The sequence below is a fragment of the Vulpes vulpes genome, chromosome X (assembly GCF_048418805.1).
Source record: "Vulpes vulpes isolate BD-2025 chromosome X, VulVul3, whole genome shotgun sequence".
In the NCBI taxonomy this organism is placed as follows: Eukaryota; Metazoa; Chordata; class Mammalia; order Carnivora; family Canidae; genus Vulpes; species Vulpes vulpes.
In genome coordinates this window covers 71,088,383-71,115,088 of record NC_132796.1, presented here as the reverse complement: position 1 = coordinate 71,115,088, position 26,706 = coordinate 71,088,383, and the positions used below count along the sequence as shown (strand labels likewise).

General features: G+C 40.8%; 1 protein-coding gene across 12 annotated transcripts in view; it reads left to right on the top strand.

Annotated features, from left to right (window-relative positions):
• Positions 1–24,988, top strand: part of SYTL4 (synaptotagmin like 4) — a 79,024-nt gene extending 54,036 nt beyond the window's left edge. For 8 of the 12 annotated variants that reach the window (XM_072743868.1, XM_026006575.2, XM_026006573.2 and 5 more), the window contains 12 exons: positions 8,440–8,541; positions 9,004–9,079; positions 10,184–10,274; positions 10,386–10,489; positions 11,236–11,328; positions 13,722–13,900; positions 14,200–14,302; positions 15,009–15,170; positions 18,980–19,088; positions 21,047–21,146; positions 21,905–22,113; positions 23,920–24,988. In XM_072743868.1, the coding sequence (XP_072599969.1) occupies positions 8,440–8,541; positions 9,004–9,079; positions 10,184–10,274; positions 10,386–10,489; positions 11,236–11,328; positions 13,722–13,900; positions 14,200–14,302; positions 15,009–15,170; positions 18,980–19,088; positions 21,047–21,146; positions 21,905–22,113; positions 23,920–24,068 (1,477 nt within the window). In that variant the 3' untranslated portion in view covers positions 24,069–24,988. The remainder of the gene's footprint in view (positions 1–8,439; positions 8,542–9,003; positions 9,080–10,183; positions 10,275–10,385; positions 10,490–11,235; positions 11,329–13,721; positions 13,901–14,199; positions 14,303–15,008; positions 15,171–18,979; positions 19,089–21,046; positions 21,147–21,904; positions 22,114–23,919) is intronic. The other 4 variants (XM_026006580.2, XM_072743869.1, XM_072743870.1 and 1 more) reach the window with 1 other exon arrangement.
• The last annotated feature ends 1,718 nt before the right edge of the window (positions 24,989–26,706 follow it).

Here is a 26,706-nt window from a genome sequence, read left to right as displayed (position 1 = left end):
CCACTTATAATGTATAATGCAGTGGTTTTTAGTGTTCATAGAATTGTGCAACCATCGCCTTAACTGATTTTAGAACTTTTCATCACCTTAATAAGAAACTCTATACTCTTTTAGCTAAAACTCCCAACTTCCTTATCCTTTCCCACCCCTAAGCAATCACTGATCTACTTTCTCTCTATATATATTTGCCTATTCTGGACATCTCATTTAAATGGAATAAAAGAATATGTGATTCTTTGTGACTGTCTTTTCTCATTTAATGTAATGTATTCAAGATTCATCCATGTTATAGCATGTATCAGGACCTAATTTCTATTTATTGCCAAACAATATTTGATTATATATTCGAATGTTCTATTGTATGTATATACCACATTTAATTTATCCGTTCATCTGTTGATGGACATTTGGATTGTTTTTACTTTTTGGTTATTATAAGTAATGCAGCTATGAACTTTCATTATGAGTTTTTGTATGGACATACATTTTCATTCCTTTTAGGTAGATACCTAAGAGTGGAGTGCTGGGTCAGTCACTTAGTCATTTTTAAAAAATCTACCTGTTTCAATATTATCACTGTACTCTCTGCTATGAAAGAGAAGGAAATTAGGGGCACCTGGGTGGCTCAGTCGGTTAAGTGGCTGCCTTCGGCCCAGATCATGATCTCAGGGTCCTGGGATCAAGCCCCCATTGGGCCTCCTGCTCAGCAGGGAGTCTGCTTCTCCTCTCTCTCTGCCTCCTCTCCCCTGCTCGTGCTTATGCTCTGTCTCTCTCAAATAAATAAATAAAATTTTAAAAAGAGATTAGCTTTCTTATACTTTCTCCAAATACTTTACCCTACTCTCATTTTTTATACTCAAATTACTTTTACTTTGACAGCACTTCTAACATTTACATTCTGTTATGCAACCATAAACCATCTGCCTATTTTTTTTTAAAGATTTTATTTATTTATTCATGAGAATACACAGAGAGGAGAGAGAGAGGCAGAGGGAGAAACAGGCTCCATGCAGGGAGCCCGACGTGGGACTCGATCCCAGGTCTCCAGGATCACGCCCTGAGCTGTAGGCGACGCTAAACCGCTGAGCCACCGGGGCTGCCCCCATCTGCCTGTTTTATCTGTTTAGTTTTGTTCATATTTAACAGGAGTATACTTATAACCTTGGACCATGGCTTCTCTGTATTTCTGAATTTTTTCCTTTCATTTTTTTCTTGGTTGTTTGGATTTTATCACTGAGAAGTTCCTTCAAGAAGGGCTTGCAGAAGCAATATTTATTTTACTCTTTCATGTTAAGAATGTCTACCTACTGACTTAATACTTGAATGGTATCTTGGCTGGATATTGTATTCTTGAGTCACACTTTTTTTCCCTTATAATTTGTAGACATTATTCCATTGTCTTCTACTATTGAGTGTGACTGTGATGAAGTCTGAGGTCAGCAAGCCTTCTGTTTTTCTCCCTTGTAGGTAACTTACTGTGCGTGTGTGTGTATGTACACACATGTCTCAATGGTGATCATTCTGTATCATCCTAATATGTACCCTTGATGAGTCCTTTGTTCATTGCTGGAATATTTTTCTTTTTTTTAAAGATTTTGTTTATTCATGAGAGACACAGAGAGAGGCAGAAATATAGGTAGAGGGAGAAGCAGGCTCTCTGCAGGGAGCCTGTTATGGGACTTGATCCCTGGATCACACCCTGAGCTGAAGGCAGATAGATGCTCAACCTTATGCTGGGCCCCTTGGCTTCTGCTGGCTGGCATTCATCCATACACCAGCCAGCCTTCTCTGTTTCTGCTACTGCTAGAAATGTCCCTGTTACTGTTCAGACATTCTCTAGTACATTCTCAAACCTTCCTTAATTGTCATCTGAGAGTGCCCACCTCCTATGCATACAAATCAATCATGATAATTTTCCCCAAGAAATTCTGGGAAGAGGAAGTGGTGGTTGGGCTGGATGAGAATATTTCTGCTCTAATCACCAAGCCTCTCTTATTGATGATGTAAGGACAATTTCTACCAGCTTTGGGGGAGGCAATAAGAAGAAAAAAAGGGATCCTTTGCTCTCCCCTTGACAGAGGTAATTGCCTTACCTGCTACACAATGTTTCACTCTCGACCTCTTACACTCTCATTCCTTTTTTTTAAAAGATTTTATTTATTTATTCATAGACACAGAGAGATTGAGGCAGAGACACAGGCAAAGGGAGAAGCAGGCTCCATGCAGAGAGCCTGATGCGGCACTCGATCCCAGGTCTCCAGGATCACAACCCAGGCTGCAGGCGGCGCCAAACCGCTGTGCCACCCGGGCTGCCCACACTCTCATTCCTGAGAAACCCCTGAGTTGCTCTCTTTTCTGGCCTCATATTGTTTTTCAATAGGTTAAGATTACAACTATTAATAAGCTTGGGCTTTTGCTCCGAGGCTGTCAAAGTAGCCCTTTCCAAGTCTGTAAAACTTGTGTAGCAATTAAGAGATATGAAATCTCATATATTCATGTAAGTAGCTCTTCCATTCATGTTTTTGCCTGGCTATAACTGGAGATGCGTTTAAACTACAAGCTTTTTTATTAAGTAGAAAATATGCTTATTGAGAGGAAGGGCAAGATGCTCCTAGTGACCTGTCTAAAGAATCCCTTTTACCAAAGACAGCTTCCATCAAATGAGAGCAAGAATTGTACTGATTCTGAACAATGTAGGGGCAGGACAATAAAATCAGGACATTTTTTAAAATTGCCTTTTTCTTTTTTTTAAAGGATCTTATTTATTTATTCATGAGAGACACACACAGAGAGAGAGGCAGAGACATAGGCAGATGGAGAAGCAGGCTCCCTGCAGGAGCCTGCGATGGGACTCGATTCCAGGATTCCAGGATCATGACTTGAGCCAAAGGCAGACGCTTAACCACTGAACCACCCAGGTGCCCCTGGAAAATTTTTCTATGTCATATCCTCTGAGCTTTTTTTCTGTTTTTTTTTTTAGTTAAATTTCCCACCCTAGGGACGTTGGATTTCCTATTTATTTATCCTCCTTTTCTTTTAGTATCAAATGCAAGAGAAAAGAAAGGTAAAAGCAATTCACTGTGATTAACCCAACCTTTTCCTCTATGCTTTGATTTTCAGCCATTTTCTTTCCTCCCCCTTTCCCCTTTCCTTTTGCTATATCTAATGTACTTTTAGAATGAATTATCTTGGGATACCTGGGTGGCTCAGTCGGTTAAATGTCAGACTCTCGATTTCAGCTCAGATCATGATCTCAGGCTCATGATCTCAGGGTCCTGAGGTCAAGCCCTGCATTGGGCTCTGTGCTCAGTGCTCTTCCCCCTCTGCTCTTCCCTACCTCGTGTGCCTCTCTCTCTCTCTCTTTCTCTCTCTCTGTCTTTTTTTCTCTCTCTCTATCTCTCAAATAAATACCTAAAAAAGTGAATTATCTTGATTAGGTTTTAATTTATTCTTTGCTCTCAATCTTCCTTTTACCCCAATTTTGTTGTTTTTCCATCTTTCCTGTTTGCACTCTTATGCTTTATCAAATATATATTCTTATTGGGTTTCTATATAGTATAAAGCACTCACAAGCAATCTATTTTCTGAGGGTTATACTCTTCTCCAGAATAGTTCTTTGACCATCTTGCAAGTTGTTTCTATTTCTCCACCCCATGGCAATTTATATATTTATCTGCCAGACCATTTCTTCTCATTTTACTCATGTTGAAGCTAGGAAGTTCTTCTGCCTATATCTTTTATTTGCTCTGATATAGTGTGTGAATTCTCCTTGACACCTCCTTCTCACCTCAACCTGAAACAATTTATCTCTTCCATACCCCCAACTGTACTTCAAGCGTAAAATATTGCTTTCTATATACTTCTTTTATTGGAACCTAAGGGGAAAGCAAAAGGCAACTTGGGGGTCTTGGGGTTTGGTCTGCTGAAATTCTCTTAAATGTCCAGGCTCACATGGTCCAGCTTTGGGTACATCATCTAACTCCTAGCAGTGTCCTGAGAGATGACATACCCCAGCAGTCTTGTCTGCATCTGTTGATACCTGGGACTACAAATCTTGAGAACTTTTGTTTTCCTTGTCTTATTCCAGGACTGCCTACTCACTCTGTACATCTCTGTATTGGATGGAATTTTGCTGAGCTAAATCATTCTTCTGTTTTCTTAGCCATGACTTTTTGAACTTTATGACAGGAGCCTTTACTCCTTATTTGGTAGCTGCTGGTGTTTCTTTTTTTTTTTTTTTTCTTTTTTTGGCTTTTTACTTGTGTTTTTCCCCTAAATTTCCCTGAGCCAAAGGGAAATGACTTAATCATGTTTTGTATGATTGTTGAAAAGCAATATTAGAAATATGTAAAACGAGTCCCCAGTAACCTCACTGCTTCTGCCCCAGACTATTATTGTTAATGGGCATTACTAGTTTTGGTGATGGACTACCAGACTATCTAAATGTACAAATACGGATTGGATTCTTACATTTTTAATTTCTTTTTAAAAAAACTGTCATACTACATACATAGTAAATGGTAAAAACTGAAAGAGAGAGAATTTTAAAAACTCAATAGTATAGATAATCCAGTAGAAACTTGGAAAAATATTTGAACAGACACTTTGCCAAAGGCAAGATACAGGTATTGAATAAGCACATAAAAAGATGCTCTCAACACCTTTAGTTATTAGGGAAATATGAAAAAATCATAATAAAATGCTACTGTATAACCATTAGAATGGCTAAAATTTAAGAACTAACCATACCAATTATTGGTGAGGATGTAGAGCAACTGGAATTCTCCTACACTGTTGGTGGGAATGTGCAGCAGTGCAGCCTCTTTGAAAACCAGTCTAATAGGAGTTTAGTTAAATATGCTTTACCTTGTGTTTCACCCATTCCATTCCTCAGTATTTACTCAAGAGAAGCAAAAGCATGTGTCCGTGCAAAGACTTGTACATGGATGTTCATAGCAGCTTTGTTTGCAATAGCCAAAGCCTGGAAACAGCTCAAATGTCTATAAACAGGTAAAGGGATAAATTGTGGTTTGTTTATACAGTGGAATACTACTCAGTGATGGAAAGGAATAAACTATTGATACGAGCAATAAATAATATGTGTGAATCTCAAAATAATCATGCTGAGTTGAAAGAAGCCAAACAAAAGAGAGGGCATACTGTATGATTCTGTTTATATAAAGCTCTAGAAAATGCAAACCAAAGAGTAGTGGCAGATGCAGATCAGCACTTTCTGTCTGGGAACAGAGGTAAGCAGGGAGGAATGGATTATGAAGGAGTGAGTGGAAGCTGTTGAGAGTGATAGGAGTATTCACTAACTTAATTGCGGTGATGGTTTCACAAGTGTATGTACATGTTAAAACTCATCAAATCACACACTTAACCATGTGTTACTTATGTCAGTTATAACTCAAGGTGTAAAAGGAACAATTGTAGAAAAATAAAACATCGGCACCTCTCCATGTCTGCACTAAGGGTCTATCATTCTTTTTGCCATATGTATGGTGTTTCATGGTATGTATGTACTGTGATTTAATCCACACAGCATTGGGTGGGTGACTCATCTGTTCTAGGTGATGAGGCCCCCTTTTTCCTTGGTGGATAAGGATAAAAACAACTTTTATTTTCTGAATCTGATTAACACATCTGACATCATCGGTCAGAATGTAATTTCTGAGACCTACTGCTTCTGGCTGTCTATGACCTCTTGTCTCATTGGATCCAGAAGACTTATTTATCCTAAACATGGAAGCAGATTAAGTGGCCATAAATGATCTTTGCCATCAAATTATGGAGTCTCAGAGGTAATCAAATTCAGCCCTCTTATTTTTACAGAAAAGAAAACAGATAAATAATTTACCTGAGATCATACAGATAGTTAGAGCCCAGGACTCTCATCTCTTAGTCTATTTTTTACTGCACAGATGCCAATAATTGCCTTTTTGCCCTAGGGTTATTTGTATCAGCTTTGGATTAGTACGTATTAATCATTAGGAAAAAATACAAGCAGAAAACACACTCCATGGGTTATTGTTAAACTACTTCTCTAGAGGAATGGTTCTGCTTTGGATTCTTTATTCTTTGCAGCAAAGGGAGAAAAAGAATGATTCTAAAGTAAAAATGAAATCAACTTCCCTGCTGCGCCTTGAACTATAGAGCTATCTCTCAGGAAATGACCACTGTTTCACCTCTTGCATGCCCTAGGATTTCAACCCCTGCTGCCTTTTTTCATAAAACTATTGCAAACATGATGTCATAAATTGGAATGTTTATTCTTTACTGCCTAAGACATTATAGATTCTGGTTTCTTTGTTCTTTTTTTTTTCCTGGTTACTTTGTTCTTTGTTCATATGTTAATTGACATATTTTTAAAACAAATGTCTACAAATGCCTACTATTTGTCAGGCACTGTTTTAGGCCTTGGGATACACTGGTAAATACAATAAAGTTCCTTGCCTGTGGAGCTTAGATTGGGGACAGGGAGACACAGACAATAATCAAGTAAACATATCAAATCAGATGTTGACAAGTGCTATAGAGAAGACAAAGCTGTCTAAAGGGATAGGGAGTGGCAGGAAGACATGTGTGTACACATGCTGTTTTACTTAGGATTGCCAGGGAAAAGTCTCAATAATACAGTGATATCTGAGCAAAGACATGAAGCAGACGGGGAGCAAACTTTTGAGAGGATCTGGGGGAAAAGCATAATGGGCAAAGAAAGCAGAAGATGAGTTTGTATTTGGTGCGTTTGAGTAATCTGGAACTGAGCGAGCAAGGGGGGAGTGGTAGGAGATGAAGACAGAGAAGGGATTAGAAGCAGATCACAAAAGACTGTTGCCGCTTGTAAGGAATCTCACTCCGAGTGACATGATGTTTTTTCTATTTTGAAATTGAGGTGAAACTCACATGACATACAATTAATTGTTTTAACAATTTTAAGGTATGACATTTGGAGGCTTTTAGCACTTTGAGAATGTTCTGTAACCATCGATTGCCACTGTCTAACATCAGAATATTTTCATGACTTCAAAAAGAAACCCCACACCCATTCAGCATTCTCTCTCTGTTTCCTCTAGTCCCTAATCTTCCTCCTGTCTCTGTAGATTTGCCTGCTCTGGATACTTCACATAAGTGGAATCATATAAAATATGTCTTGCTTCTTTCAGTTAGCATAATGTTTTCAAGGTTCACCCATGTTGTAGTATGTATCAGAACTGTATTTTTTGACAGTAATATTTCATTGTATGGATATACTACATTTTGTTTATCCATTCATCCATTGGTGGACAGACTATTTCCACCTGTTGGCTTATTGTGAATAATGCTGGTATGAACATTCATGTACAAGTTTTTGTGTGGACACATGTTTTCAGTTCTCTTGGGTATATACCTAAAAGTGGAATTGCTGGGTCATTTGGTAATTCTATATTGGATTTATATTTTAAAAGCTCATTTTGACTGTCTATTGAGGTTAGATTGTGTAGGGAAAAGGGTAGAAGTAGGGAGTTCATTCAGGAGGCTATTGTGACCATAATGTGACCAGTAGCTAGGTGATGGTGGTTTGGACCAAAGCAACGTCAGTTGAGGGGGTGAGAACCGGTCAGTTTCTAGATATAATTGAAGACAGAGCCAAGAGTATTTGCTAACAGATTGGGTTTGTATTGTGAGAGAATAAGGGGAGTCAAGGGAAACTGTTAAGATTTTTGACCAGAGAAATGAAAGGAGGAAGTTGCCATTTGATGAAATTGAGGGAAAAGCAGATTTGGGGGAGGATTAGGGCTTTAGTTTTGCCCTTGCTGTGTTTGAGACATCCAAGCAGAAATGTCAAGTAGGCTGTTGGAAATACAAGCCTGGCATTTGAGTGAGAGATAAATTTAGGAGTTATTGGTTTATAGAGGATATTTAAAGCCATGAGACGAGATGAGATCATTTAGGAATAATTCTAGATAGTGAAGAGAAGCAGTCTAAGGAACTCGCCTGGACACAATCCAAAGATTAGAGCTTTAGGAGATGAAAGACCAGCAGAAGACCCTGAGAAGGGGACCCCAGTGAGGTCAGAGGACCAGGAGAGAGTCATGTCCTGGCAGCCAAGTGAAATTAATTGAGATCCTTTAAAAAAAAAGATTTTATTTATTTATTCATGAGAAATACACACACACACACACACACACACACACAGAGGCAGAGACATAGGCAGAGGGAGAAGCAAGTTCCTTGCAGGGACTCGATCCAAGAACCCTGGGATCATGACCTAAGCTGAAGGCAGACGCTCAACCACTGAGACATGCAGGTGTCCCAGCCGAGCAGTTTTAAAAGTATACTCAGATATTTATCTAGAAAGACCACTCAGGCTCCCATTGTGAATGGGTTGGGAGGAAGCCTGATTCCCAGCAGGAGAGCCTACTTCCTTTACATATTGGCCTTTGGTTTTTATTCTAGTGTGCCATTTGATGTGCCTAAGCTGAAAAGTGGAAAGAGTGCACTGGAGGCCGAGAGTGAGAGTCTGGACAGCTATACAGCTGACTCAGATAGCCTGTCCAGGTGAAATCCCTGCGAGTGCCTGCACCTCCGACTACATTTTGTTGTCAAGTTCAAGATGCAGGGCTCCTATACCTTCAGTGTGTCTTCCTTCTGTCCTCAGCAAGTCAAATTAAGTATTTTCTCTGACCTTGCCACAAGTTTGTCAGTAGTACATCTGCTGTTGGCTCTGAGCACAGCCTTCTGGAGCGTGCTAACTTCCATGGGCTGCTGTATCTTAGAGGAGTCTCCCCGGACCAGTAGCAACTGCCCCTGCTGTCCCTTAGGAGTGGGGGAGTAAGTGTGTTTGTGCACAGTTGCTTATATGATTGTCTACATTCCTTCAAAGGTAAATCAGATGTGATGTTTACTTTCTGGATTTGGTTACTGCAGTGACCCCAAGCCAGTGGATCTCATTCCATAGAGCTTCCATAGATGGGGAAGTTGAGCAGGTAATTTTGTTATAACTTCTATATCTACCCCCAGGAGAGACTCTCTGGATAAATCTGGCCTATTTCCAGAATGGAAGAAGATGTCTGCCCCCACATCTCAACTGGAAAAGGTAAGCTTTAGTTATTGGTCAGTTGGGCGCTCTCTCTCTCTCTCTCTCTCTCTCTCTCATTTTTCTTCTCTCTCTTTCTTTCTTCTCAGGAACAGTTTACATTGAGAATTCATCTAAGTGGGGTACCTTGGTGGCTCAGTCAGTTAATCATCTGCCTTGAGCTCAGGTCGTGATCCCAGGGTCCTGGGATAGAGTCCCACATTGGGCTCCCTGCTCAGCGGGGAGCCTGCTTCTCCCTCTCCCTCTGCCACTCCCCCTGCTTGTGTTCCCTTGCACTCTATCTCTGTCAAGTAAATAAATAAAATCTTTAAAAAATATATTTCCTTATTTATTTCCTTATTTATTCACGAGAGACACAGAGAGAGAGAGAGGCAGAGACACAACACAGGCAGAGGGAGAAGCAGGCCCCATGCAGGGAGCCCAACATGGGACTCGATCCCAGGTCTTCAGGATCATACCCTGGGCTGAAGGCGGTGCTAAACCGCTGAGCCACGCAGGCTGCCCATAAATAAATAAAATCTTAAAAAAAAAAAAAGAATTCAACTAAACAAATTTCAGTGCAGATTCACTTGGGAGCATTTAAAGTTTTGGTTGAACCACGTGAAAAAATAGGTTTTGTACTACTTCCTAGGATTAAATTAAATTCCTAAGATTAAAGTGATCTTTCCTGGGATACCTGGGTGGCTAAGTGGTTGAACGTTTGCCTCTGGCTCAGGGCATGATCCCAGGGTCCTGGGATTGAGTCCCACATCGGGCTCCCCTGCAATAAATATCTGAGTATACTTTTAAAACTGCTCAGCTGGGATGCCTGGATGTTTCAGTGGTTGAGCGTCTGCATTCAGCTTATATCATGATCCCAGGGTCCTGGGATTGAGTCCCTGCAAGGAGCCTGCTTCTCCCTCTGCCTAAGTCTCTGCCTCTGTGTGTGTGTGTGTCTCACGAATAAGTAAATAAAATCTTTACAAAATTAATTAATCTTTCCTTTAACTTTGTATGGTTTAGCAAAAATCTGACCTTTATTCTTCTTAAGGCTATTTTTCCTTACTCTATCCTTCCACCTTTCCTACAGTCCTTTTCCATTTCCTTGCCCTTATTCCTTCCTAGGAAACTCAACCTGGGGGTCAAAATGTGATATCTGTTGATGAGGGTGAAATGATATTTAAGAAGAACACCAGAAAAATCCTCAGACCTTCAGGTAGGTTTCCTGTCATGGCCTTAGAGATTGAAGTCCTGCGTACCCTGGATGTGTTCTTGGTGTGGAAAAGAATGGGTCTCTTATGATTTGGGTTTTTGGTCTTCCATTTAGAATATACTAAATCCGTGATTGATCTTCGCCCGGAAGATGTGGGACATGAAAGTAGCTCCTTGGGAGACAGAAGCAAATCTGTCCCAGGCCTCAGTGTAGATATGGTAAGTACCAGTGTATTGGTCACTATATGAAATTTGATAAATCTAGGGTTGACCTTAGTACTTGATACTCTTAATCAACCTGTTTAATTCTTTAGGAAAAGACAACATGAATCTTGATTCCTTCAAATTTCTAAAGTAAATCTGGTTGCTGAATTGCCTAAAGAAAAAGAGTGTCTTTGCTGTCTCTTTTATCTTCTAACATGATGCTTGATATCTAGTTGGGAGCTTAAATGAATATTTATTTTGATTAAAATATAAAGGGATGGTTGGGTTGGGGCAGTTGAATGGGAAAGAGATATTCTTATCTTATTCTTTTGAGATTGGAGAAAAATGGTTGGAATATAGTTTGGAAACCTGAAATTGGAGACACAGAATAAGGATTCATGTGTGCATGTGCACAGGACATCTCAGAGTTTAGCGATAATTATGGCTCCCACTTAAAATCTGGCATTGTGATGCCCCCGGCTAAAGGAAGCTTATCAGTTTTTTTTTTAAGATTTTATTTATTTATTAGAGACACACACATACAGAGAGAGAGAGAGAGAGAGAGAGAGAGAGAGAGACAGGCAGAAGGAGAAGCAGGCTCCATGCAGGGAGCCCGACGTGGGACTCGATCCCGGGTCTCCAGGATCACATCCTGGGTTGAAGGCGGCGCCAGACCGCCGAGCCACCCGGTCTGCCCAGGCTTATCGGTTTTTGAACTTTTCCTTACTTTATTAACTCTCAATCTTTATTTATTGTTCTAGGAAGAGGAAGAGGAAGAAGAGGACATCGACCATCTGGTGAAGCTGCATCGCCAGAAGCTAGCTAGAAGCAGCATGCGAAGTGGTTCCTCCATGGTAAGTTCTATTAGTTCTGTAGACATGTTGGAGTACCAGGAATGAAGGAATATCTCTCTAGAACAGAGTCAGGACCTGGGGAAGCATCCTAGTCACTCTTTCCAAGTAAGTGAGATACATCTGTCTGTTCATATCCTCAATTTAGATAGTGATTGCTTAGTGGACAGCTAGGTGACTTTCCTTAGCCTCTCCCTTGGAAGTAGTAAGATAATTAGACAGCTAGGGCTAAAGACATTCTTTTTTTTAAAAACTTAAATTCAAGTAGCCAACATATAGTACATCATTAGTTTCAGATGTAGAGTTCACTAATTCATCACTTGCGTATAACACCCAGTGCTCATCACATCACATGCCCTCCTTCATGCCCATCACCCAATTACCACATGACCCCACCCACTACCCCTCTAGCAACCCTCAGTTTTCTATGGTTAAGAGTCTCTCATTTTTCTCCCTCTCCGATGACTTCCCATTCAGTTTTCCTTCCCTTCTCCTATGAGCCACTGCACTGTTACTTATATTCCTCATATGAGTGAAATCATGTAATTGTCTTTCTGATTGACTTATTTCACTCAACATAATACCCTCCAGTTCCATCCACATCAATGTAAATGGCAGATATTCATTGTTTCTGATGGCTGAGTAATATTCCATTGTATGTATATGTGTATGCACATACACACACACACACACACACACACACACACACACACTACATCTTTATCCATTCATCTGGTGATGGACATCCTGGATCTTTCCTCAGTTTGGCTATTGTGGACATTGCTGCTGTAAACATTGGGGTGCAGGTGACCCTCGGATCACTACATTTTTATCTTTGGGGTAAATACCTTGAGGTACAATTGCTGGGTTGGAGGGTAGCTCTATTTTTAACCTCTTGAGGAATCTCCATCCTGTTTTCCAGAGTGGCTGTACCAGCTTGCACTACCACCAATAGTGGAAGAGGGGTCCCCTTTCTCCGCATCCGTGCCAACATTTATTGTTTCCTGATTTGTTTATATTAGGGCTACAGATGTTCTTGATTACAGCTTTGTGAACAGTAAACCATAACTTCTCCCCTATTTTGGGGGAGAAGGCCATGAAGTGAGCAAGATAGTAAGCCATAACTTCTCCCCCATTTTTGGGGTAACAGGCCATGAAGTGAGCAAGATAATATTTCTTCATCAGAGTCCATTCCAGATCTCACATTCAAGAGCATTGTCATGAGAGGGGGCCCTGGCAGGGTTAATTGGCATCAGGGTATGATTGAGAAGCAGCAATATCAATCAGAATCATGAAGTTAAAAGGGCATTTAAGAATCAGGGCCTAGTTCTGTCAGAAGTATGAAGATCAGTGTTTAGGGGACAGAGAGTCAGGAACTGGGGTGATTGGAGTTTGTTCCCACTCACACATGGAAATAGGGTGGCAGGCATACAGAACTGATTACTACCTGGGAGAAAGAGGTCTTTTTACCTCTGGTGGGATTCCCCCCCCCCCAATTCTGACATAATCACTTTTTTCTGTAGGTCTTGATAGGGATAAGGCAGATAAAAGAAACCCACACATGTATATATATATATACACACACACACCATGGAATATTACTCAGCCATCAGAAAATGAAATATCACCATTTGCAACAATGTGGATGGAGCTAGAGTGTATTATGCTAAGTGAAATAAGTCAATCAGAGAAAGACAAATACCATATGATCTCACTCATATGTGGAATTTAAGAAACTAACAGATGAACATATGGGAAGGGAAAAAAGAAAAAAAAGGAGAGAGAGAGAGAAGCAAGCTGTAAGAATCTCAATGATAGAGAACAAACTGAGGGCTGATGGAGGTGGGTGGGGAATGGGCTAGATGGGTGATGGGTGTTAAAGAGGGCCCTTTTGTGATGAGAACTGAGTGTTGTCTGTAAGTGATGAATCATTGATTTCTATTCCAGAAACCAATATTGCACTGTACTTATGTTAACTAAAATTTGAATAAAAAAAGAAACCCACAGATGATTAAGGCACTTTGTTTTAATTAGTAACTGACCCCTCGAGCCCACATTTTAGCAAATATAACATATACCAAAAACATAGTTTCATTTTACCTGTACTCCTTGTCTACCTTCTGGGGCAGGTGAAAACTAAAAATGAAATCTCTAAAAAGAGGGGAGAAAGAGAAGCTAAGAGCATAGGTGAGCCATGAACTGATTATTAAGCTCAAAAATTCTGAGTGTGCTCCTGGCTGTCTTGTACAAGACTATTGGCAGTGCTGGCTTATTGCAGGGGCTTCTGAAGCTTTTGTTTTGTTCGGTGACTGTGGCTTTATTATGAGGGAAGATTAAGCAACGTGAGAGGGGGAGCTATGCCTTTACCAGATGTTTATGTTATGCTTTATCTTCAGAGTACAATTGGCAGCATGATGAGCATCTATAGTGAAGCTGGTGATTTTGGAAACATCTTCGTGACTGGCAAGATTGTCTTTACCCTGAAGTATGAGCAGCAAACACAGGCTTTGGTCATCCACGTGAAGGAGTGCCACCAGCTGGCCTATGCTGATGAAGCCAAGAAGTGCTCTAACCCGTGAGTTCTTCTGGAACCTAACTGATGCTGAGATGAGAGCTTAGACCCTCGCATCTATGTGGGTGCTCTTGAGCCGAGGTTATCACCTCCTGGGCAGACAGGGAGGTGTGATTGAGAGTGGTTAGGGGAGATACAAGAAAGGAAGGGACCAGGACTGGGAAAATGCAATAAGGACATGTTTAAGAGGGTTTGATGTGGCATTTTCATTTCATCATGGCATATATACATGGAGAGCAGAGAGCTGAAGAATGGACTTGAGAAAAGACAACAAATGACTCAGTACTTTCCTTGGGTTCTAGATATGTGAAGACTTATCTTCTGCCTGACAAGTCCCGCCAAGGAAAAAGAAAAACCAGCATCAAGCGGGACACCATCAATCCACTGTATGATGAGACCCTTAGAGTAAGTATCTAGATCCTGAGAGTAGAACATGTTCTGTCTTGTGCACTAAGCTGCAGCTATTCCTCTGCCACATGACTGGTTGACATGGTTTTCAATGAGATATACCATGGGCATCTGTTCATATACTAACCTCCTGGAGAAGAAAACAAAAGTGATCTGGCATTCTTGGATTGTTGTGAAATTGGAGATGCATGGAACCACAAAATCTCATTTTATTTTATTTTTTAAATATTCTATTTATTTGAGAGAGAGAGAGAGAGAGAGAGAGAGAGAGAGAGAGAATGTGAGTGGGGGGAGATACAGAAGGAAAAGCAGGGAGCAGGAAGCCCAAGACAGGGCTCCACCATGATCTGAGCCAAAGGCAGACCCTTAACCAACTCAGCCACCCAGCCGCCCCCACAAATCTCATTTTGAAAAGTCTTTTGGGATCAGGAGTTTCTGTGGCAGTCCTTTCTGAATACTCCATTGTTCTTTCACCTAGTCAAGGAAAAATTAATTTTCCAGGTCCTACCATGGAATATGGTAGGTTTTTGTGAAATGGGGTAAGTGAAGACTTTGATTAAGGAAACTCAAAGTGCTTAGGGACAAAAGTGATTTGGTATTCAGGATTAAGGACTTTGGGTATGGTTGCTCAGATTTTGGAATAATCTTTTCTGAGGAATTACCATAAACTAATCATCTTGGGCTTCTGCGTTTCTTTTCGCAGTATGAGATCCCAGAATCTCTTCTGGCCCAGAGGACTTTGCAGTTCTCAGTTTGGCATCATGGTCGTTTTGGCAGAAACACTTTCCTTGGAGAGGCAGAGGTCCAGATGGATTCCTGGAAGCTTGATGAGAAACTGGATTATTGCCTCCCTTTACATGGAAAGGTAGTCTGCTTTGACAACATACACAGTTTGGATCTCTGTCTGCAGGAACAGCACTCTGCTGGAACATCTTTAAATGTAATCTGTAGAGTTCTAGCGCACTCTGCTGGGGTTTCTGAGTTTGACAGTAACTTTAGATGCACTAGCATGTCAAGTGTGTTATCTCTCTGAGGGCCAGGCAAAGGATGAAGCCATGGTTTTCCTTTGAAAAGTCTTTCATATGTGTGCCAAGCTTTGCCTCATATCCTTTCAGAGTCTGGGCCTATCCTAACATCGTCACTTGCTCCTCTTCTAGAGCTGACTTTTTGGGTGTATCTTAACATGCACTCCTTTTCCAAGCTAATCTTTTCACTAAAGAAGTAGGAAGTAACATAATTCATGGTGTTCTAATTGTTGTGCTTTTTGTCACACAAGCCAGGGAAAATTTTACTTTGGAGATGGCATCTCAGGTGAGATTGTAGCAGTGTGCATAATAGTGCCTGGGATCTGAGTGCAGATCTGGATTTGAATCCTTGTTCTGTTAATTGCCAGCTAGGTAAGTCACCCCTTTTATAAAATAACTTAGGTGAATCACTTAACCTCTGTGAGTCTTAGTTTATTCATCTACAAAGTGGAGAAAACAATAATATTCCTGTTTCACAGGATTGTCCACAAAGTGCCAATGGACATTCAGTAGGTTACTGTCATTCCAGTTAAGATGAAATTGCTAAAGCAGAGTTAGGATTGAATCATGATATAAACTGTTCAATGGCAAGGTTCCTTGGTAAATTTTTTTTACACTGGCATTTTTGATGCTAAAAATAGTACGTGGTGCATAGACTCTTTGGAAAGATAGACAAGAAACTAGTATCAGTGGCTGCCTCTGGGAAGAGAGACCGAGGTGAGAGAACAAATTAGTTTTTTTTCTATATGCCCTTTTAGAACGTTTGAACTTTTTACCATGTCTATGTGTATTGCTTATTTAAAAAAAATTAAGAGTTTGAAACACATGTTTGCATGTGTTTCAAAATTACAATGATGTAGAAATAAGTACATTAGGAGAAAAGTACATTCAATTCCCTAGAAATAACCACTGTTATCGGCTATTTGGATATCTTTGCAGAGATTTTATATTAAGTAGCATGGATAATCCCAGCATACATGCAGGGATTTATATTTTTTCCATTTTATACAAATAGGCTTATATGAACCTCATAGTGTACATGTATCTTGATTTTTCTCATTTAACAATTTATTGTTTATCATGGGCATCTTTCTCTGCCATCACTTACATATCTATCTCATTTTTATTGCTGTATAGTATTCTCTCATTTGCCTATATTATAAATTGTTTGCTTTTTTTGCTGTTAAAACTATGCTGTAACTTATCTTGGCCTTCTTATGTGGAGGTAATGTAGGAGAAATTTCTAGTGGTAGAATTGCTGAGTCAGTCATGCAATATTTTGATAGCTACAGCCTTTCATAAAAAATATTAACAATGTTAAATCTGCCCCTTTAAATACTAATAAAAACAGGAAGGCAATTATCACCAAACTATAGCATATTATTAGAAATGTAGAATTTCTTTTTTAAAAAAGATTTTATTTATTTTTTGAGAGAGAGAGAGTGTTTGAGCATGAGCTAGGGGAGGGGCAGAGGGAGAGGGAGAAGCAGACTCCTCGCTGAGCAGGGACCCCTGCCCCCTGATGCAGGCCTCCATCCCAGGACCCTGGGATCATGACCTGAGCTGAAGGTAGATGTTTAACCAGCTGAGCCAGAAATGTAGAATTTCTTAAGCATTTGACACAGGAATCATTGAGGGGCCTACAGTTGATATAATTATATTGGAAATGTCACCGTAAACCATTACGTCCTACTGCCAATAAAAGTGTCTTACATCAGAAGAAAAAAAACTGCATTACAATGGAGACATTTGCTCTTCAAAATTATTTTGAGCTAGAATGGAAATATGCCACTGAAAAAATACACCAATTTCTAGCTAAGGCTAAACTCCAATTTTAAGAGTCTACTGAAGTTCACAATCTGGAAATTAGTAAGTTTGTAGACATTTATAAACAACCAAAAGTCCACTCCGGCATCACATATCTATTTTAACTTAAAAATTCTACATTTATTGCCTCTGATCTATCCTTTTTTTTCCCCTTAGCCATCCATTTGCTCCCATCCAGTTTTCTCTTCTTGGCATCCACCTCCCTATTTTTTTTGTATCATTCCCACACAGTAAACTGTATGTACACATTCTGGGTATGTGTACATTTTTCCAAACCAAAGGGGAGTATACCTTCCTGGCATTAGTATACTGTATGCTAAGACCTAGGTGAGAGGAGCCCCAGTCACCACAGGCAGGTGATAGGGTATGTCTGATCTGCACCAGCTCATGTTCTGGACACAAAAGTGTAAAGAACAGAACCATGCCGAGAGAGCCAATAGAGCGAAGCAATTCTGGTCCCAACAGCCAAAGATAATAGGCCAGTTGCTGCTCATTCCACACATTCATGCATTCACTCTTACATTCATTTCTTAAATATTTGTGGAGTACCTACTATGTGTCAGGTACTTTGCTAAGTATCAGGCATACTAGGCTGAGCAAGACTAGGGTGATTCCTATCCTCCTGGCATGTAGGTTCTAGTGGTAGAGACAGCCAATTAATCAAAAGTAGCACAAATAAATATAAAGTTAGAAATTGTGGCATGTTCAAATCCTTGTAACAGAGTTCCACTTAGGCCTCAAATCTTTTCGAGCTCTCTTACAAAAAATACTTTTCACCTTCAAAAATCCTACAAGCAATACATACCATTCTCTTTAAAAAGACTGTACACATATACACAGGAAAAAGTAAAAGCCCCTTTTCCTTTCCCCAATCTAGTCCTCTCTGTAGAATAAACAAGTGTTATATGTATCCTTCTGGGTTTTTCTATGCCATGTAGTATAGTGGTTAAAAGCATGGACTCTGGAACCAATCTGTCTGAATTTGAGTCCTGCCTCTGCCAATTGCTGTGTGACCTTGGGCAAGTTACTTATTCTCCCTGTTCCATAATCTGTAAAATAGAGATAATAGTACCTATAGGGATTATCTTGAGGATGACACAAAATGATATACATAAAGTACTTATAAAAGTGCCTGGCATGTAGTAGGTACAATATAAGTGATAATGATAATAACCAGTATTTATATACATACATATTCACATGTACAAATTAACATATTTCAATATAAATGGGATACTTTTTCTTCATTTTGCTTTGTTGACTTAATTGTACATCTTGGATAGCTTTCGGAGTCAGCATGTATGGATTCCCTGCATGCATTCTTTTTGATGATTGTGTGCCATAATCCATTCACCATATGCGGGCATTAAAATCACTCATTTAACCTTTTCTATATTGATCACTACCATTTAGGTTGTTTACACTTTTGGGCTTTTACTAACGATGTTGGTGGTAAGATTCTTTTTTTTTTTTTTTTTTTTGGTAGTAAGATTCTTCGTCATGGTATCAGTGCTCTGTGAGTCTGTGGCAACTTTGCTGGAAGACCTTTGTGGGTATTTAGAATCTAGTAACTGTATCCCCAAAAGTAGCAAAATAGTGGGCATAGCAGAAGACTTAGCTGGTTCTTCTGTAGCTCCTTCTGAAGGAACTGCCTTGGAAACCAGTGGCTGCCATGGCCAAAGGTCCCAGGATTGTATTCATAAGGAGGATTCTCTTACATCATGAAGCTGTTCTTGGGGTTAATTTTCAAATCTCCTCTATGAGAGGTCCCAACAACTCCTGAGAAGCCCAGCATGACCTGTCGGGTTTCCCTGTGTTTCAGATCAGTGCTGAGTCCCCGACTGGCTTGACATCACACAAAGGCGAGTTGGTGGTTTCACTGAAATACATCCCAGCCTCCAAACTCCCTGTTGGGGGTGACCAGAAAAAGAGTGAGTTTTGGGGGGAGGGGCCTGTTGTAGCCCTTAGTGTTCAAGGGTGTCTGTGAGATAGGGCAGCTGGTGGCCAACACTATTGGAGAGGCCAGATTGAGATACTCCCTGGATCATCTTCTAGGGAAGATTCCTTTGCTAAGGAAGCCCTTTTCCAAATTGTTTTCAACCAGAAGGGAATATCTTAGGGTTGGCACTCTTTTTTTGGCCATGAAACTGGCTTAGTCTTGGTCCAGCAATGGCAATCTATTAAGAGGGCAGAATAGAGCAGAAACATTGGGGATGAGAAAGGTGGTTGCAAGGGGTCGTGAAGTATAAGGGACAGGGACTTGAAGGTGGCGGAAGAGTAAACCAACGTGGGAGGCACGGCGCTAGTGACTATGGATGTGTAGATGAATAAGACACATTTGCCCTCCCTTGAGAAGCTTCGTTTAGCAAGGAAGACAGTCATCTGCTAAAAGAGCACAGACACAGGAGTGATAAATTCTCTCTGGTTACATTTGGGAGAGTTTTAAAGAGGAAGTAAGGATGAAACCGGACTGCATATTTTACCTATTAGAAAAGGAAGTGGATGGGGTGAGAAGAGCCATTCTAGAAGAGATAGCATGAGCAAAGGTCTTTATTAAAAAGGCATGGTAAATGTGGGGTCATATGTAAAGTGTGAGGTAGTGAACTCCTTATTTCAGTGGTGCTGGAGTCATGGTTTGTGTATATGAGAGTGGAGCTGGAATTGTTAATAAGGCTGGTTCCTGACAGTAAAGGGCTTTGAGCATAACGGTAGGGCATTAGTGCAACGAGAAGCCAAAGTTCTTAGAAAGACACCTGTAGTAAGGTCTAATCTATAGGCTACAGGGATGAACAAGACCCCCAGGAAGGGTGTGCAGGATCATTAGAGACAACAGGTAGTGATAGTGCACTGTAGGGAAGAGCAATATTTTAAAGGATGAAGACTGGATGAAAAGCTTGTGAGGGAGAGGGTTATTAGGAAAGAGCTCAAAGAATAAAAGAGCAGAGATAGTAGTGCTGAAATCCTATTGGAATGTCAGGCCGGTGAGGACTGAGAAGGCATGGCTCATTGGCGTTAGGTAGTATTTTCAGTGGATTAGTGGAAGCAGAAGCCAGGTTTCAGGAGAAACTGGGCTGAGTGAATGAAGCAAAGAATTAGAGGTAGTGAGTATGGGCTTTTTTTTTTTTTTTTTTTTTTTTTAGAATAACTGATGGTGAAAGAAAGAGATAAGGGTAAAGGGAGATTTTCTTTTTAAAGGATTCTTTTCCTTTTTAAAAAAAGATTTTATTTATTTGAGAGAGAGTGAGAGAGCACAAGCGAGGGTGAGGAGCAGAGGGAGAAGGGGAAGCAGACTTCCCACTGAGCAGGGAGCCTGAAGCTGCTGGATCCCAGGACCCTGGGATTAGGACCTGAGCCAAAGGCAGATGCTTAATGGACTGATCCACCCAGATGACCCCTTTTTAAAGGATTTTAAAAAGAAGAGGTGAGATTAGTGTATATTTAGACTGAGGGGATAGGACTAGGAGAGAAAGAAATATTAAAAATGGGAGGTGGGAGTTGAAATTGATGATGCCTGATGAGTCCTGTGAAGTGGGCATGGGATCAAGAACACAAGTAGGGGAATTCCCTTTTTAGAAATCATTCAACAAATATCTGGCAACTTTACTTCTCTAAGCTTCCATTTTCTCATCTATAAAATAGGAATAATAGTATATATCTTATATGGTTGCTTTGACAATTAAATGCTTAATGTAGAATCTGGCACATATAGCCAGTTCTTATTGAGTCAGTCACTGTGTTAGGTCCTGAGAGTGGAAGCCAGGTGTGGTCTGATTTTTATGGAGCTTGCTGCCTTCAGGAGCAAGGGATGGAAGGGGCCATGTAGATAAAGAGCAAAAAGAGAAATCTGAAGGGGTAGGGGCTCACTTGCTATGCCTGACATACCTCACAGGTAAAGGTGGGGAAGGGGGAGAGCTCCAGGTGTGGATCAAAGAAGCCAAGAACCTGACGGCTGCCAAATCAGGAGGGACTTCCGACAGCTTTGTCAAGGGGTGAGTCCCTGGATCAGCAACAAACTAACCAGTTCCAGGACAAGAAAGCTAAGCGAGGAACCCAAATTAACCTTTCTCTGTGGATGTTATCCTTGTATATCCTACCACCTCCAGCAACCAACTTTGTTCCTGAAAATAGGTAATAGCAAAATCTCCACAACCACCTTTGTACCAGTCTTGAGCTCAGTCTGGACTGTGCTGTAGTGTGGATTTCCAAAGAGGAGGGTGGTAGACAGATAGGCTGGACTTTTCCTTTGTTAAATAGACTTAGGCTTTTAATCAATCCTAAATAAAAATCCACGTCCCCTGACTGTTCAGATTTAGGAACTCAGGACTTTGTTTCTCCCAATATTTAAGTAATGCCACCCAAATTATAGATCACCATACTAACTTAAGTTCTCTAGCAAATCATGTTTGGCTAGGCTTCTAGTTATTACTATTGTTTTTATCAAAAGATGACCTTGTCCAGTATCAAGGGAGTCAAATATTTAAAGCCCATTTTGGGGAGGGTATAGATAACAATTTACTGATAACACTCTATCAATTTTCTCTCCAGGTTAAAGGAATTGAATCAGCTGAATGATCCAGTGGGGGTAGTGGGAACTTTGCTTCAGCATATTCAAAGGAGGGAGTGTATGTGCTAGGATCTGAATAATGACTTACCTTCCTGGGCTAGGCCTGTGGTCAGGGAAAGGGGAATTTAGATAGATATTTGCCAGCTTTGAGTAGGTTGTTGATTACTCCCCACCCTCTGCCAGATACCTCCTTCCCATGAGGAACAAGGCCAGTAAGCGTAAAACTCCTGTGATGAAGAAGACCCTGAATCCCCACTACAACCATACATTTGTCTACAATGGTGTGAGGCTGGAAGATCTACAGCACATGTGCCTGGAACTGACTGTGTGGGACCGGGAGCCCCTGGCCAGCAATGACTTCCTGGGAGGGGTCAGGCTGGGTGTTGGCACTGGTGAGAGCCTCTCTCCTGTCCTATTTTAAAGACGTCTTATGCAGTTTCCTCCTAATATGCCCATACCCCTTCCTTCAAAGCTGCTCTATAGCAAGAGTTGTCTTCTTTTCTTTCAGTTAACATTTGGTCAATATTTACTGGGTGCCTACTATGTGCAGACCTAGGGGAAGGCTGTGCTCATGCACTGTTATGCGTACAGATAAATGTGACCCTGATCACCAAGAATGCCATCATCTTACCACCAAAAAAATCTAATTTCTTAAAAGGAATTGTCTCTATTGCCTCACATCTTAATCCACTGTGATCTGGCTTCTGTCTCACCACTCTGCTGAGCAGTTGCTCATGACAAAGTTTTATTTTCATCTTACTAGAATTTTCATGCTATTTAGTGTAATTACTCCCTTTTTCCTGAAATACATAGCTTCTACTAATACTATACTTGTTTTACGGGTTTCTCAGTCTCTACCCAAATTCTAAATCTTGGTGCCTTCTTTTTTTTTTTTAAAGGTTTTATTTATTTATTCATGAGAGACACAGAGAGAGAGGCAGAGACAGGCAGAGGGAGAAGCAGGCTCCATGCAGGGACTTGATCCCAAGATGCCCGGGATCATGACCTGAGCCAAAGGCAGACAGTTAACCAACTGAATCACCCAGGCACTCCTTGAGTCCTCTTTTTCCTCTCTGCAGTCTCAGCATGCCTACGGCCTTTATACTACTTGTATATTAATAAGTCACACAAAGCACTTAACACATGGTGTCTAAAATGATGTTTTTACAAATGTAAGCCAGTTCATATCAGTCCCCCACTTAAAACCCTTCAGTGGCTTACTACTGTACTTGGATGACAATCCAAAGTTCTTGCCATTCTGACAGGCCCCTATAGATTCTGGACCCTTTGTTCTTTATGATCCATCCTATATTACTCTCCTGCTTGCTTACTGTGCTCCGAACACAATGACTCTTTCTGCTCTCCAAATATACCTACCTCATTCCAACTTCATAACCTTTGCAATTATTGTTAACCTCTGTTTGGCTCCTTCCCATCCTTCAGAGCCTGACTCAAATGTCTCCTTGGAGAGGCCCTCAGACCACTCCATCTAAAGGAGGCCCTGATCTAGGCACTACAGATCACCCTGTTTATTTACTTCAAGACATTTATCTCACTATCTGAGGTACTCTTGACTTACCTGTCTATTTTCTGTTTTCTTTTCAAATGTAAGCTGCCTGCAAGGCAGGACGTTTTTGTTTTTGTTTTTGTTTTCCCTTTGTTCACCACTGTATCTCCCAAGCCTAGAAGAGTACCTGGTACACAGTCGGCACTCAAAAAATGTTTGTTGAAAAAAATGAATGTACAAGACAATAAGAATGAGGTCACAATCCAAACTTTGGGCCTGTAGCCTACAGCTAGAGACAAATGGTGTTTAGCTGCTGCTTCTTCCTCCCACCGCCCACCTTTTTAAAAATAGAGTTTCAGTCAAGTTGGCAATAACAGAAGGGCAAATACCTCTGGCATGAGGTGTCAGACACAAGAGCTCTGTAATGGCCTCAGAATAAGAGGTCTGAAGCTACTGTGTGCTATTTGGAGTCTTCATTTCATCAACCTGAAGTCTCCTGATAGGCACTCAGGAGCACAGAGATAGCTTTGCAGAGACCACAGGGAGCAGTTCCCAGACTACCATACCCATCAACCTGTCTTTGTAACATACTGTCTCTTATGGGATGGCTACCCTTGCCCTATAACTCATCTTTCCTGGTGGGCTGAAGGAGTGGGTTCCCTGTTCAACCTCCTCTGGTGATTCTCCTCAGGGATCAGTAATGGGGAAGTGGTGGACTGGATGGACTCGACTGGGGAAGAAGTGAGCCTGTGGCAGAAGATGCGACAGTACCCAGGGTCTTGGGCAGAAGGGACTCTGCAGCTTCGTTCCTCGATGGCCAAGCAGAAGCTGGGCTTATAAGCGAGCCCCTGATCTTCTCTGCAGGTCCAGCCCTGTCCAGGGCAAGTGAGAGAAAGTGAAGAAACCAAGAGCAAAGATATATAATTATGTGTGTGTGTGTGTGTGTGTAGATATATGTATACATATATATATGTGTGTGTGTGTGTGTGTAAACATATTTCTACAAATCTCATTATGCTAGAGTGATGCAGACTTGTTCCCCTTTTTAAAGCAGGCTCAACAATAAGGGTCTGTTCAAAATGTTTTTGTGCATAATCTAGTATATTTCCAGAGTCCATTCTTATATCTTTATGATGTTTAATTAACTTAAAAATCTTTTAAAACAAGTTTTACCGTGGTGTGGTACCACAAAGAATATTGCCTACATTACCAGAAGAGCCAAGTACTGTCCAAACGGGCCCAGTGTTTCTCCAGCCTGGCCACTGTTAGTGCTCTAAGAGAATGTGTTCAGAGAATCCCCCAGTTATTCTGACTTCCTTCTTGAAGTGATTTCAGTTTCTATTTTTTTCTATTGTTTCCTAAACTTGACTTAGATGTAACATGGGTGTGATGTGATGAGACCTTTCTTAATAGGGTCTGGTGATCTGAGGTTCATTTTCTGAAACTCACTGTACCAAACTGACCTTTTTTTCCTTGCAAGTGTATCTACACAAAGTTGTTTGTGAAAGGGATCTACCAGAGAAGAAATCCCTATTGGTAGAATGTGCTGATTGTCCTATAAGGCCACTAGCTGAAGGGCAGCTTCAGTGGTTTCTACTGTAGAGATGAACTGAATGGAGGGGTGTTTTTAAAAGGTTTGTTTGGTATGGATTGATATTGTAACGGAAAGCATGATTTGGGATCCTGGGCTGTAACTTGCTGCTTTGTTCTCTATCCCCTGAAATGTATGTGTGCTCCAATAAAGCTTTCTCACCTGTCAAGTGTTTTCGTTTGTTAGTTCTATAGATGCTTTTCTCTCTGATGTCCTCACTTACTGTTGTTGCTGTTCAGTGGCTTGAAGGAGAAAAACCAAAGTGACAAATGCCCTTCCCTAACCATGCAGTGTACTAATTCAAAGAAAATTTTCCTTTCCCCACATTGTTGCCTGATACCTCTGCTGAGCTCCAATCTATTGACTTTGGTGTTTGGTCTCTAGGGAGAGACCTGAGAATCCATCTTAAAAGCGGCACCATTTCTTGATTTCTCTCTCAAGTACCAAGGGAACTCCTCCTCTCATTTTGTAGCCCCCTACCACTAAGAAGGAGAGGGGGATTCACAAGGGAAGGAAGGTGTTCTCTGCTGTGTTTCTTTCTGGATCCTTCAATATCTCTAGGAGGTAGGGCCTTTTTCCTTCACGCCTACTACCGTTATTTAGTTTTAGGAAAGAAAGAATACAGATGCTAAGCAAGCCATCTCAGAAATAAGGCCCTAGGGTTAAGAAACCTGGGTTTCTAGGTAGAGCACAAGTGAATCTTGACCTCTTGTGCAAAAGGCGTTAATATATGTTGCATGTCTTTTGAATATGGAGCTTTGTGCTAGTCACATTATATATTATTTCCTTAATTTCTCCAAGTACCTTGTGAAGTAGGAAAAGTCCCATTTTTACAGATGAGGAAAGTAGAATCCACTATTACACAACGGAGTTGGGATTTGAATCAACGTCTGTTTCTACTGTGCCATGCTACTTCCTGTAAGGGTGTTATATGTGTTTTTAGCAAAGATGTAAAAGAAGGGATGATTTGTTTCTTCTAAAATATCTCAAAGAAATAAATTTAGTTTACAAAGGAGGATAATCAGAATGCTTTGGATGTTACCTAACCAGCTGCTGACTTGATAGTTTGTACGTGTGTGTGTGTGTGTGTGTGTATGAGACAGAGAGACAGGGAGATGGGGATGGGGATAGGTGGCAGGCAAAGAGAGAAAAACAAACACATGTACAGGGTTGGGGTGAGATTGGCCCCTTGTCTGGCCGTGAGCCTGATTCTGCTGCTGCCTGCCCCTCCTAGTTAGTAGCTAGAATTTCCTGAAGCATCATGCAAAAGAGGTTATGGTAAAACTTTACCTAAAGAAAGCAAGATTGACTTGCCTGTCTGACTACTCAGTAGAATGAAACAGAACAAAAGCTTCCCAATTTTTCTAAGCTACCGGAGCATTTCTATGCAAGAGTCAGGTCCAGGTAGAAACTTTGTTCAAGAGGCAGTGGGCCTCGACATGTTACCATTTGGGCCTTGACCTGCTAGCATGCCCTGGCTTGCCACTTGAGGTCTAAGTGATAAAGACAAGGAAGGGCATTTATTTTGACTCATATGCAGTCTTTGCCTTTGGAACCACAGACCTTGTCTGACCGGAGATATGCCATATTAGCTCATTGTATTTTGTCTTCTGCCCATAACTTGTCTTTTGACTTTCAAGCTCCTGTATTTCCATGCAAGGAAGAGGGAGAAGGGACTTTTTTTTCCTTCACATTTGATCATTCACTCCATGCCCTGTTCCACTCAGCAACTGGCTAACATTTTATTTTGCATTTTATAAGTGAGATTTCCACTAAGCCTACAGTGGAAACAGCCTCTCTCTGATTCACTACTACCCCCATACGTTCTGGGCTTGTGATTTATGTCCCATCCCTCTTCTTTGGAGAGTGAATTTTCTTGGTTGAGAG